This window comes from Mizuhopecten yessoensis, unplaced genomic scaffold (assembly GCF_002113885.1).
Source record: "Mizuhopecten yessoensis strain PY_sf001 unplaced genomic scaffold, ASM211388v2 scaffold716329, whole genome shotgun sequence".
Lineage (NCBI taxonomy): Eukaryota > Metazoa > Mollusca > Bivalvia > Pectinida > Pectinidae > Mizuhopecten > Mizuhopecten yessoensis.
In genome coordinates this window covers 468,986-483,429 of record NW_018480062.1, presented here as the reverse complement: position 1 = coordinate 483,429, position 14,444 = coordinate 468,986, and the positions used below count along the sequence as shown (strand labels likewise).

General features: G+C 37.3%; 2 protein-coding genes across 2 annotated transcripts; both read left to right on the top strand.

Moving 5' to 3' along the window:
* The first annotated feature begins 1,405 nt into the window (after positions 1 to 1,405).
* LOC110443170 (heat shock 70 kDa protein 12A-like) lies at positions 1,406 to 9,147 on the top strand. Its single transcript, XM_021487213.1, has 4 exons — positions 1,406 to 1,579; positions 6,292 to 6,651; positions 7,340 to 7,558; positions 8,998 to 9,147. The coding sequence occupies exons 2-4, from the start codon at positions 6,316 to 6,318 to the stop codon at positions 9,145 to 9,147; spliced, it is 705 nt and encodes a 234-aa protein (XP_021342888.1). The 5' UTR covers positions 1,406 to 1,579; positions 6,292 to 6,315.
* Positions 9,148 to 11,259: 2,112 nt separating this feature from the next.
* On the top strand, positions 11,260 to 14,291 carry LOC110443155 (heat shock 70 kDa protein 12A-like). The gene has a single exon (XM_021487188.1). It carries the CDS (start codon positions 11,631 to 11,633, stop codon positions 12,639 to 12,641), a length of 1,011 nt encoding a protein of 336 aa, XP_021342863.1. The 5' UTR covers positions 11,260 to 11,630; the 3' UTR covers positions 12,642 to 14,291.
* The last annotated feature ends 153 nt before the right edge of the window (positions 14,292 to 14,444 follow it).

Here is a 14,444-nt window from a genome sequence, read left to right as displayed (position 1 = left end):
CCCCCCCCCCCCCCCCCCTCCCAACACACACACACATACATTGGGACAGTGAAGCGGGGGGAAATAGAGGTAAACCTTTAAAATCCATTTTCTACCACAGGGATAAGGGATTTCATTCCAATTTGATATTGAGCATCATAAGGCCAGGGGGACTCAATTTTGTATAAACGGTGGGTTTTGACCCCCTCGGGGCAGAGGAGCTGGGCCCAGTAAGGGAAATACAGGTAAATCCTTTAAAATCCTGATTCTACCGTAGGATAGCTTACATTGCACTTATAAATGTCAGACCTGATATGAAAGTACATCATGGTCATGGATATTCTGGTTCTGTTCAATTTTTGTTATTCTGAAGTCGAATTGAAATCAAATATGTCAGTCATTTCTACAATATATTCAAAATTTAAATTCAGGTTTCTTCTGTATTGATTTCACATCAGTGGCGTAGTCATAAACAACTTAATTTTCGATGGGTCGTAAACAAAACAAATCTGATGGTGTCTCCCTAGGAACCAGTCCAGGTATGACTCTAAATGTTGCGAGGTCGTTAACAGCAACAAGCAAAAAAGGACAATAAACCATTAGCAGTTTTTGGCATTTAAGGACCTGCCTCCGTGTAGGCTGTGGATGCGAACATGTTTGCGGGAGACCGCACATGTTGGTGTTTTGCCTCCTTTTGATAGCGCGAATCTGATACCGACTATATAGCGCTATTTCACTGAAATACCATGCCGAAGGCACCCAGCACAGCATTTCGCCTGGTCACATTATACTGACAACCGGTAAACCAGTTGTTGCCATTACCCTTAATGCCCAACGTTAAGCAGGGAATAACAATTACCATTTTAAAGGACTTTGGTATGCCCCGGTTTAGTGACAGAACCCATTGCCTTCCTCACCTGGGCAAACGCTCAACATAAAAGCCAAAGTAAGGTATTACCTAAACAATCGGACATAGAAGCTACGGTTTCCGCATCTAGGTATTAACAAACAAGGCTCTAGGAAATAAAAGGTAGAAAAGGTAATGATAAGGGTTTGAAAAATAGATTAGGATCCCAACCAATACTATGTTGCAGAATTATTTTGGTCAATTTTGTGTCCTCTGGAGGGGGGGGGGGGGCATGCAGTGGGTAACAATTGTTTTCCTTTATCATACCCCGGCCTACAGGGGTGACTTGCCCATTTTAAAGGCAAAGAGTTCTGTCCCAAGTCCGGGACATACCAATATCCTGAAAATTGCATTCAGGGTAATTGCAACAGCAGGTTTACCAATCGCAAACCAAACTAATCTACCCCTGCTCTTTTGTTTTTGTTTTGAGACAGATAAACACTAAATAAACAAACAGGTCAAATATTTATTAAACAATACAACAGATAAGTGATTAAAATAGCAATGGCTTTATTTAAATGTGTGCAAAATATGACCTTTAGCCACACGATCGGCTGATACATGTACATGTATAACATATATTAGTACATATAAACATTTTGCAGACAAGGACGTTATATGGGAATTACGGAAAGGCGTACACCCTAGGAAGTTATACACATCGAAAGACATCAACTAGTGTCAGAACCTGAGGTAAATATAGAAATTATTATTTAAAAATCATTGCCTTATTTAACATTCACTGTATAATGTTTTATATGTAACTCGAAATACACCCGGAATGCCGCTACGGCCGACTGGACGTAGGAGCTGGGTTACGTTTTGTTTTGTAGTGTGCGACGTCCTATCAACAGGTATTGATTGTTATGTCATTGGTTTGTGTGAGAAAATAACGTCGTTTTCTCCAAAATTGATTACGTTACTCTCACAAACAAGTGACGTAACAATCAATACCTGCTCCCAAGAGAAGATAACACTGCAATACGCAAAGACGGAATGGCAAGACGGCAAATAGATTAACACACCATGGCACTGGGACACAAACACACAAACATCCTTTAATTAAATACATTGAGACACGTCATTTGATGACCTTAGCTGTTAAAAGGACGCTTAACAAAATAAAACCGAAGCAAACCAAACTAGTTAATGGATTGAAAATACAGAAGAAAAACGAAACAAAGAGAAAGGAAAAATAATGAAATTTTATTAATGATTGAATACAATAACATTCATTTTTATATACACGTGACCAGTCATCAAAAATTCGTTTAGACTGGTTATCTGGTGTATATCGATTTCCTCATGTAGCCGATAAATAAATTCCCCGCAACCTGTCAGAGCGCATGCTTAGTTAGACTGGAACGCAGTCCGTCAAACGACAACATAAAATTGCTTCAGACGAACGCTTCGCCTTCGTTACTGTACATCTTATTGTTGAAGCATATGATAAAACAGTTATGGACTTTTGTGCTGGTAAATATGCTTCGCCTCGGCTAATATGGGAATTCGCTCCAAAGTGATCACAGAAAAGCTGTTGCACCCCTTGAAGCATTTACAAGTTTCATATTATCACTCTTAATCCTACCAGGCTTTTTGTTTTCTAAGTTTTGATATTCGAATGCCGCTGAAAATGTCACTCGACCCTAGACACATATTGACACAGGCTGTAATGCTTTACAACACTACGCAGCTATTTTGCATGCGGCGCACTAGTTCGTTATTGATATAGCTGGATATTCCTCTTAATCTGTTTTTGTTATTTTCCTTACTGAGGATAAAAAGCAACTGTCTGAACTTAAGCAACCGTTTTCGTAAATATATCATAACTTCATTATGCATCTGACAGTTTATACTATCAGTAAAATTGTACCTGAGTAATTATCTAATATTATCGTTCCACAACCGACCGATTGTATATATACACATGTATGCATTATGTCCTATTTACTGTACACCTATAGATTAAGATCTAGGCCGTGCACAGTGTATTATATAGCGTGGCCATAGTTCATTATAGTCGCTGCTTTTAAAATGATTTTCTACACAATATACCACAATGCTTGTGTTTATCGGCTCTGCTCTCTTCCTGGGGACAGATATAGGGGTTACACAACGATTGGTCGGTGAATATGGTATTCATTTCACTCGAGTTAGTTAATTTTCAAAAGTTACAAAAGACACTAGCTTTAGCGAGTATCTTTCTGTAACTTTTGAAAATTAACAATCGAGAGTGAAATAAATACCATTCTCAACAACCACGAGTCGTGTGATCTGTTTCTACCACAATCTCAGTCAGAAACAGCTGGAGTGTGACCTGATTTTTATAAAATACACACATGTGCTTGTTAACAAGGCTGGCGTAGTGAAATGACTCATATGTAAAAAAGTCACTCATTGATATATTTTTTTATTTTTTTTTACAAATTTGATAATTGTCAAAATAAATGTTTTGGCAACAACTTCATGAAAAAAATATAGTAGATGAACGTATGCAGTATCGAGAGCTTTCAGTTTTGCATTAATTTATATAAATTTATCATAGGCCTGGGACGTTTCCTCGTGACGGTTCTACGGTTGACGTTTATAGTGAAAGTTCAGCCATAGTCAGACTCTCCAAATAGCGATAACGGGACGTTGGGAGAACGAAATATTTTCCGACACTGTGACAGATCTTGTTTTGGTTTCACGACCTGGACACGCGACGGTGTGACGTCGAAACGATATCGAGCACCTGTAGCAATTTTGCCTGAAACTAGCGATCAAATCTTGAAGTATTATACCCTTTTCCCCTTCGCTTAACCTCACAAAGTCACCAACATTTGCCGGATGTTGACAGCAGACGACGTAAACAAAACGGCAAGTGGCAAAAAGCGCATGGAAAAAGTCGTCCCGGTCAAAGTTCATCTTCTCGACCAATCAAAACTCTGGAAGGTCATATACCACGTGTGGCGTATAATTCATATTTATCTAACTGTCTGCATGTTTATACAATGATCTGAGAGTGGAATAACACAGCGTATTGTGGTAGAAACTTAGATGATATATGTGTTTGTATGTGTGCGTTGTGTATTCGTGTATGCGTGCATGTCTGTTGAATGCGTTATGTTTGTGTATTTTTCTCCTTGTGATAGCGACGATCTGCTGCCAGCTAATATATAGTGACCTCACTTCTTTGCACTATTTTATAAGTATAAGTATTGATGTAAAATATAAGTGTTGATACATGTAGGACGTTTAACCCTTTAGAACCAAAACCTGTTTCCGGTGATATCTCCCTAGGTACACGTCGTCATTGTTTCGACTTGAAGTTGCTTCCTTATTGATATATTTCAAACCATGAAATCAGAAATTGAAAACAAACACTATTTAAAAAAAAAAATCAGTTTGGGATGGTTTACTCGTTGTCAGTTTAATAAAAAAAATATATTCAGAATTCAATGTCCAATGCTAATTCCACACTTTAGTCTCCGCAAGATAACAACTTGCTCGATATGCTTGTAAATTATTCAATGTACGAAGTGAGATTTGGTTCATGTCACACTTTATCTAATAGCGGATATTACCAGTAAATAATATAAACAATAGAAATATCTTTGGTTTATTGGTGTTATGTAAATCGATTATTGACAAAGTGGGGTAATTTCAATATCTATTTTCATGGTTTGAAATATGTACAAAGGGAGGCATTTTAAATAAATATATAAGAGTCATAAAGGATGTATGAAATATACATATTCTGTCAGCTTGAGCTGGTCAAGTACAGTATGTGTTCTCCTTTCTACCCATTTCAGAAATATTCCTCAACTTTACCGAGTAACACAGTATACATATCGTCGTTTTCTCGTTATATTTCATATTTTATACATTTCGATATAATAATGTTTCAAAAATCAGTATTCCACAGATGAGCGTACATGTGTTTATTGCTCCACCCTGCGGCACTTTTACTAATTTACTAATATTAGGAAATGATTATGTAAAAAAAAACCAGTAAAATGATTACAAATATCAGACAGTTTATCAATGTATTAATATATAAATATCAACCATACCATATTCATCGACCAATCGTTGTGTAACCCCTATATTTGTCCCCAGGAAGAGAGCAGAGCCGATAAACACAAGCATTGTGGTATATTGTGTAGAAAATCATTTTAAAAGCAGCGACTATAATGAACCATGGCCACGCTATATAATACACTGTGCACGGCCTAGATCTTAATCTATAGGTGTACAGTAAATAGGACATAATGCAAACATGTGTATATATACAATCGGTCGGTTGTGGAACGTTAATATTAGATAATCACTCAGGTACAATTTTACTGATAGTATAAACTGTCAGATGCATAATGAAGTTATGACATATTTACGAAAACGGTTGCTTAAGTTCAGACAGTTGCTTTTTATCCTCAGGAAGGAAAATAACAAAAACAGATTAAGAGGAATACCCAGCTGTATCAATAACGAACTAGTGCGCCGCATGCAAAATAGCTGTGTAGTGTTGTAAAGCATTACAGCCTGTGTCACTATGTGTCTAGGGTCGAGTGACATTTTCAGCCGCATTCGAATATAAAAACTTAGAAAACAAAAAGCCTGGTAGGATTAAGAGTGATAATATGAAACTTGTAAATGCTTAAAGGGTGCAACAGCTTTTTTGTGATCACTTTGGAGCGAATTCCCATATTAGCCGAGGCGAAGCATATTTACCAGCACAAAAGTCCATAACTGTTTTATCATATGCTTCAACAAAAAGATGTAACGAAGGCGAAGCGTTCGTCAGCAGCAATTTTCTGTTGTCGTTTGACGGACCGCTTTCCAGTCTAACTAAGCATGCGCTCTGACAGGTTGCGGGAAATTTATTTATCGTCTACATGAGGAAATCGATATACACCGGAAAACCAGTCTAAACGAGTTTTTGATGACTGGTCACGTGTATATAAAAATGAATGTTATTGTATTCAAACTTTAATGAAATTTCATTATTTTTCCTTTCTCTTTGTTTTGTTCAACTTTACCGAGTAACACAGTATACATATCGTCGTCTTCTCGTTACATTTCATATTTTATTCATTTCGATATAATAATGTTTCAAAAATCAGTATTCCACAGATGAGCGTACATGTGTTTATTGCTCCACCCTGCTGCACTTTTACTAATTTACTTATATTAGGAAATGATTATGTAAAAAAAAACAGTAAAATGATTACAAATATCAGACAGTTTATCAATGTATTAATATATAAATATCAACCATTAATACACTGATTGTACAGTTTTGATTTTATAGGGACTTTTTCAACACTTACGCATGTCACGAATTCAAAATTCAGGTTGTTTCAAAGCATATTGTTGACTAACAATAAACGTTGTACGTGAATTAACACATTTTCTTTTTACAGGGATTTGTTCACATCTTTTACAACATGTCTGTAGACGAAGATTCCAATAGACATTTGCCGTTAGCTGTGGTGGCGATAGATTTTGGTACAACATACACCGGATATGCATATTCATCTAGGAACGAATTCCAGAAAAGTAAAAGTAATTGTGCCGGGATTATCAACCATAACAATTGGGCATCAGGATTTGCAGGACTCTACTCCTTTAAAGCCCCGACCGTGGCTCTTTTCAATTCGGAAAAGGAATTCGATTGTTTTGGATATGAAGCGGAGGACAAGTATGCGAGACTTGCAGAAAACAAAGTACATCATAAGTGGTATTATTTCAGTAGATTTAAAATGCAGCTCTTCGACAAAATGGTAGGTTTTCAATGATAAACATGCGTATATTATTATTCATTTTCAAATGTGAAAAAAGGTTTGAATGTCTTCAATAAAATGTTTCAGTTTGAAAAATATGTGATATCCAAGTTTTTTCTTTCTACACAAACAATGTACGTATTAAACGTGATGCAACGTTTGAAGACCGAATGGTCCCTTTGTCAAGCTATGACTGAGTGACAGTCATAGCTTGACAAAGGGACCAGTCGGTCTTGAAACGTTGCGGCACATTTAATACGTACACTGCAGGGGCGTGCATGCATTGTGTGATACGACTTATGTGGGAACACCATGCATAATTCAGAATTTGCTTTTGTTTCCTCTTCTTAGGGGAACAAAAGCGACCAAAACATATTTGCTTCACCAATTGCAATATTTGGGATCTTAACATTTCTCCCTATTTAGACGCGCTTCGTTAAAGATGCAATAATTAACGTTTTGATAGTTAGAAATGTGTTTATCATGGTGATAAGAATTGGTAATTCAGAATATTGAATAACGAATCCGCTGATGGCAGCTGTTTAGTTATTCGAATCACCGATTCGCTTGAGCAACTTGCAATAACTAACAGGTTTATTGCCAGAGATAAGTTTTCCAATGAAATCAAAATTAGTTTTCAGAATCATGCTCGTAAATACCTACACAAATCAAAATTTGTTTATTGTAGAAACTGTCGCGAGACTTTGCTATAGCCGACCAGTTAGGAAAGTGTCTTCCTGCTATAGATGTCTTTTCAGAGAGTATTAAATATCTTGCCAAAGCTGCAAAAAAGGAATTTGTGAACGCAGGTCAAGACAATCTTGTTTCTGACATCATATGGGTCATCACAGTTCCTGCAATCTGGAATGAACCCGCGAAACAGTTCATGAGGCAAGCGGCCATCAAGGTAGGTTAATTTACTGTATTATGCAATATGTATCGAACATTTTACAAAAGAATGGATAACGATATTTGTTTATATATTATTAATTCCTGTTTAATAAATATTCAGACGGAAGCAATAGTATAACGACCTCAGATAGGAACATAGTATGGAAGGTTTCATAACATTGTTTCAAATGGACTATATTTTCGTATCGATTGAATTCATAATTAAGGATTGGTTGTCATATTTTTGACATGCATTGGTGTATGTTACACACCAATGTATGTCAAAAAGATGACAACCAATACTTACATTTACATTTTATGTTAATCGACTTACAGTTCACGCAGAAATAAAGACATAATTTTAGTCAGAACACATTTCAACGTCAGGGTAAATCCATACAGAGAACAACCACCAGTTGACAGTGGAGCAGTGCAATCCCCAACGTTACAATCATGACGTCATAACAATAGCCCAATGTATGTTATACGGAAATAACATACATTGGGCCCGGTAGAAACATCTAGGCTCTGTGCAGTGGAAATGTAAATATTACATAATAAATAATCACACTACAGTAGTTTTTTTCAAACAAACACGCCCATGCGAGGAAAAGCAATTGAGTCCCTATGCAAGGACATACCGATTCATAAAAAATGTAGTAGCTATTCCCTGCTCAACGTTCAGCATTTAAGGTTATGACAACAACATGTTCATCCGTTGCCAGTATGTGACCGGGCGTTATTCTATCCTGGATGCCTTTGGTATAGATTTTCTGTGAGGTTACTCGTAGGGTTGGCATAAGATCGGAAGGGGACATATCCACCAATACACTCTGCCTCCCGCACACATACAGTTGAACGCACATGCACATTACACAAATAGAGGCATCTCCGTAAATGACATTCGAAACGTCTGAAGACTAAGACAAAGTCTTTTTATCAGTTTTCGTAGGCTCCAAACTGAAAATAAGACGCGATTCAAAGGATTTGAAAGATATGCCCTTAAGGCCCAATCAGGCCCTTTAAAGGTAATATTCATGAACATTGTATCATGGAACCAGAAGAAAAGGGGTGATCACAGGCAAATGTAGTTTTATGAATAAAAACACAAGTTAACAAAGACACCGCACAGAATACATTAAACTTAAAATAAACAAAGACAAAAACAAAAAAGACGCCAAAACACGTGGTATTAGTATAGGCGACTAAAAACACGATGAAAAAGGAGAAAAAAATCAATGAGACGAGATAAAGGACCACTGATTAAACATTAATTACGATTTTGCCCTCTTACAACAATGTTAATTTCGGAAAACAACAAACCTCCGCCTGCTTTGCCAAAAAAAAAATGCAATTTGATGATACTTTAATGTTTATTCAAGGTGTAAACAGTGAGTTTGGACTAAGTTTTTGCCATCCATATGTAGCAGCATAATGGTGTAACTTTTATTACAGGCTGGGATCGACAAAGACAACCTGATGTTAGCTTTGGAACCCGAGGCTGCAGCCTTATACTGTCGGTATCTTCCCGGTAAAGAGGCAAACGACATCCGCAGTTATTTCCATGGTGGTCGATACATGGTCGTGGACATGGGAGGCAAGTGATTTTTCCTTTTGTATTGTTTATTCTTATCTAATAAACCGCAAAATTCTACATCGGTGCATATCTTGTCACGAACCATTTTCAGCCAACATGAGAAATAATTATAATNGCGTTGTTTTTCTTTAGTGTATTATACTAAAAGGACACTGACGAGAAAACAAATGTTGTCACCTTATACACTGTATTAATATGGTTACCGGAAGGGTCATGCCAGATTTATAATTGAGAGTAGATAGGGCTGCTCAAGTAGCTTCTTCTAAAGATTCAGCGAGACCCCTGAAAGATGACATAGTCATTCTAAATTCCAAATCCCCGATAAGACATTCAAATACCCCAAGTAATTATCAGAATTCATAAATGTAATTTAGATATATTGAACATGCACATTAGTTATTAAAACTCTCCGTATCGAGGTGTGGGCTCATGTGCAAAAAGGAGACAAATAAAGGAAGATATACTTTCGCGACAAAGGCTTTTTCATCTCGTAAATATTTTAACCTTTTAGATTGTATTCGATGTATTTTATTTTGTGAACGTCTGTTTGTTTAGCGTTGTTTGGTCCTTAATGACACACCAACATACCCTGTCTCCTACATCCGCACACGCTAGCACGCATACACCACACACATGGAGGCACTTCCTCAAATGACCTTAGCTGTTAATAGGACGTTAAACAAAATTATATCAAACCAAACTACAATTTCGATCGGCAATAAAACAAAACGGAAAATAGGGTCTGTTGCCCCATACCATTGCAAAACCTTGATTTTTTTTCCATTTTCCTTTCATTCAAATTAATTTTCCTTATCTACTCTCGCGTCTCATTCCAGAGGGATATTGGTGTCCACCACTGTACCGTATTCATTAATTCTTTGTCAGTTTGATCTTTTCTCTTTTTTTCTCTTGTCTGTTTGAGGGAGTCATAAATACAGTAAATGCACCTTAAGGTAACTTTTGATCTGAACTTAATACTGTCGTGTATAAAAGACAACCTTCAAAGTGAGTTTGTCATTTCACATATTTACTAGTACCGTACGTAATGTGAAAGAAATAGAACTGATCAATGCAATATGAGAAAGATATGTTTAGTTCTTCCTTCGGCCATGTCAAATTTGAGAAAGATCTCTCCAGTCCTTCTTGAGAAATAGCGATTACAAACTTTCACTGTCAAAATGCAAGATGGCTGCCTGTCGGCCATTATATTCTTCAGTCTCAAAAGAAAACCTTAGCAAAAACTGACCAAGGGGAACCTACATGTCAAATTTGAGAAAAGATCTTTCTAGTGCTTATTGAGAAATAGCGATAACAAACCTTTACTGTCAAAATCCAAGTTGGCTGCCTGTCGGCCATTTTGTTTATCTGATCAGTCTCAAAAGAAAACATGCACAACAAGGGACTAAGGATAATCTACGTATCAAATTTGAGATAAAAAAACTTCAGTGCTTCCCAAAAAATGGCGGTAACAAACCTACACTGTCAAATACAAGATGGCTGCCTGTTGGCCATTTCATTCTTTTTATCAGTCTCAAAAGATAACATGAACAATTACAGACCAAGGGGAACCTACATGTCGAATTTGACAAAGATCTCTCCAGCGCTAATTGAGAAATAGCGATAACAACCCTTCACTGTCAAAATCCAAGATGGCTGCGTGTCGGCCATTTTGTTTATCTGATCAGTCTCAAAATTGCCAATGGCAACCTGCACAACCAACGAAAAAAGGAAATTTAAGAAACATCGCTCAAGTACTTCCTAAGAAATAGCGGTAAAAAATCTGATCAGTCTCAAAATAAAACATGCCTACATTTATGTTACTACAGACCAAGGGAAACCTACATACATTGTAACCAACTTTGGAAAGATCCTTCAAAGCACCTCTGGAGAAATAGCGATAACAAACCTTTAATGTAATACAATCCAAGATGGTGGCTTATCGGCCATTTTCTTTATCCGATCAGTCTCAAAAGTAAATATGCACAACTCAGGACCAAGGGGAACCTACATATATAACTTGACAAATATCCCTCTAGTACTTCCTGAGAAATAGCGATAACAAACCTTCCCCGTCAAAATCCAAGATGGCTGCCTGTCGGCCATTTTGTTCATCTGATCAGTCTCAAAAGTAAATATACGTATGCACAACTAAGGACCAAGGGAAACCTACGTATAAAATGTGAAGAAGATCCCTCTGGCACTGCCTGCAAAATAGCGATTACAAAAATTGTTTAAGGACTGACGACAGACGGACGGACCACAGACGCAGGGCGATTTGAGTAGCCCATCATCAGATGATAGGTGGCTAAAAATAGAGAACAATTTAAATTTGGTTTGATGTTGTAGTACAATTTGTTTTTTTTTTCGTTTTGTTATTCTACCAGGTGGAACTGTAGACATAGCTGTACACGAGGTGTCTAATGACGGGAAGTGTCTGACGGAGGTCTTACCGGCTTCTGGAGGAGCCTGGGGTGGTGACAATGTCAACCAAATGTTTATCAACTTTTTTGGCAAGAATATTGGAGGAAAAGAAGAAATTAACAAAATAAAGGAAAAGCGTACATCTCATTGGTTGAAACTTGAGCGTAGTTTTGAAGCAACAAAGAGGAAATTGAAAAGTGATACTGAACAAGACATGCGACTTGATATTCCGCCAGTTATCATCACTGAAGCGAAGCTTGATATCAACTTGGCAAACTCATTCAAAATGGACATACATAACAAAGACTTTAGATCATTCTTTGACTCGACACAACACACCATCAGCCATATGAAACACATAATGGAGAAAATACCAGATATAGAACTGATTTTGTTGGTTGGAGGTCACGCCCAGTCCGAATACGTGTCAAACCTGATAAGGAGTGAATTTCTATCAAAAAAAATATTGGTACCCACGAAAGCAGAAGTAGCTGTTATGGAAGGTGCTGTCTTGTTTGGATTCGAACCCTGGTCTGTGTCGGCAAGAATGTGTCGTCATACTTACGGCATTAGATGTAATGAATCTTTCAAAGAGGGATTTCACCGTAGGGAGTACCGGAAGGACATAGATGGAAAGGACAGTTGTGAAAATATATTCTCCAAAGTAGCGACAGAGGGAGATATATTGCAAGTTGTAGAAAAACGCGTGAAAGCATTTTACTCGACGCACAAGGACGAAAATCGAAGAAAAGTTAGAGTGAATATCCCTTTTTACGCCTCTACTGACAAAACGTGCCAATATACAACCGACATATCGTGTGAACGGATTGGGAACATTGCAGTGGAACCCCCAGCTGACGGGTGGCCAGAGGAGGTACATTACCGTGTTGAAATGTACTTTGGGAGGACCGAATTGGAGGTCAAGGTTTTCAACGATGCTGATGAACGGGAGGAGTATACCGGAAAGTTTGACTTTCTCATTGAAAAGGAAATTCCTGAAGTATTACCAGTTTCACTAGTCCCATCAGCTCAAGCCCAGGGTAGGACAAAGGAAACGAAGAGCAACTGTACTTTGTGCTGAATAGTATTCATCCGGTAGAGGTCTGTAAGTTACTAAACGTACTAATATTGATTATTCATGAAGCTTATAGTAAATACAGCTTACATAACACAAAAGAGACATGTATGCGAGGCCATATAACGTTACACTAATCACACAAATACCGCACCATGTACATTGTTGACACAATAGTGTTCTGTAACTTGTGTAAATGTTTTGTTGGTATTTGTCTTGGTTGAGATTTTCAGATTGAAAAAAAAATAACGTGATTTTATAAAAAAAAAAGCACCTGCGACAGCAAAATAATACATGAGGAATCATATCAACAGGATCTTTTCGATTTAGTGATTTGAATATGATTTATTGCATTTTTTTATATTTATTTAGGTTGATAAATGCACTGTGATTCAAAATAATTGTAATGTACAGAAGAACAACAACGTTTGTATTCCATGGCAGTTTTACCATTTAGCCTGTCGATGGTCATTAAGTACTCGGAACATGTTTAAAACTCTTGTATATTGCATAGCTTCTACTTTAAGTTTGGTTAAAAATAAAGGCTTCCCTCATTCGCGAAAGTGATAATGTTTTGACTGAGTGATAGGGACTTTATTAGTCTCACAATGTAACAGATTTAGTTCAGAATTGAATCTACATTTACTCTGCAAGGTTTGCTGTAACCTTGGTGGTCACATACAGTGGCATGGTTCATATATGCTGTTAGAAGTAGAGAAACAGCCATGTGATGCAGTGTAATTCATTTTCGGCTTACTGGTTCTACTTTCAAATTTTGAAAGGTGCAATCGCATGTTTGTGTGTGTGTGTGTGTGTGTGTGTGTGTGATACGTTTATCCTTGGTTGATGCGATGGAGTGATGAATTGAGTTGGTATTGAAACAGTTTTTACGAAAACAACTCCATTCGTAAAACAATTAAATCAACCAAAACATAATTCCATCCTTATATTTCGATTGAAACTTGTTAACAATAACAAATTAAGAAATATCAAAGTATCAAAAAACATATCACATCAATGCGTAGACAACACATTGCACTCTGTTATGTATAAGATTGATAAATGCACTGTAATTTATGATAACTGTAATGTACCGAAGAACAACAATGTTTTTACTCATTGGCAGTTTTAACCATTTAGTCTATCGATTGTCATTAAAAACTCAGAACATGCTAACCCCTATATATTGCATGAAGTTATCTACTCCTTTAAGTGCTGTTAAAAATAAAGGCTTCCCTCATTCGCGATTGTGATTATAATTTGACTGAGTGATAAGGAGACGTCTTTATTAGTCTCACAATGTAACAGATTTAGTTCAGAATTGAATCTACATTGAGTCTACAAGGTTTACTGTGACCATTGATGGTCACAGTAGCAAGGTTCATAATATACACTTTACTGATTATTCAATTTGAACTTAACCAGTACTCCTCTAAACTTTTGAATCAATTATTAGGGGGCTTTACACACCGGCCCGTCTGTTTCAAAACTATTTTCGACTATTTGGACTTCTAAGTTACTGTTAGAAGGACGAAACGGCCATGTGGTGCAGCGTAATTCATTTTCGGCTTACTGTATTTACTTTCAGATTTTGAAAGGTGCAATCACATGTGTGTGTGTGTGGGGGTGAGTTGTGTGTGTTGTTGAGTGTGTGTGTGTGTGTTGGGGTGTATGTGTGTGTGGGGGGGGAGGGGGGTGTTGATGGGTGGATGTGGGTGTGTGTGGGGGTGTATGTGTGTGGGGGTGGATTGGTGGGAGTGGATGTGGGTGTATGTGGGGGTTGGGGTGTGTGGATGGGAGGGTGTGTGT

What these genes read in the sequence shown, in the direction of transcription:
- LOC110443170 (XM_021487213.1), top strand. Translation starts at nt 6,316, where the DNA reads ATGTCTGTAGACGAAGATTCCAATAGACATTTGCCGTTAGCTGTGGTG. An exon ending in TGCAGCTCTTCGACAAAATG is followed by an intron (nt 6,652 to 7,339) that starts GTAGGTTTTCAA and finishes TGTTTATTGTAG; the next exon opens with AAACTGTCGCGAGACTTTGC. An exon ending in TGAGGCAAGCGGCCATCAAG is followed by an intron (nt 7,559 to 8,997) that starts GTAGGTTAATTT and finishes CTTTTATTACAG; the next exon opens with GCTGGGATCGACAAAGACAA.
- LOC110443155 (XM_021487188.1), top strand. Translation starts at nt 11,631, where the DNA reads ATGTTTATCAACTTTTTTGGCAAGAATATTGGAGGAAAAGAAGAAATT.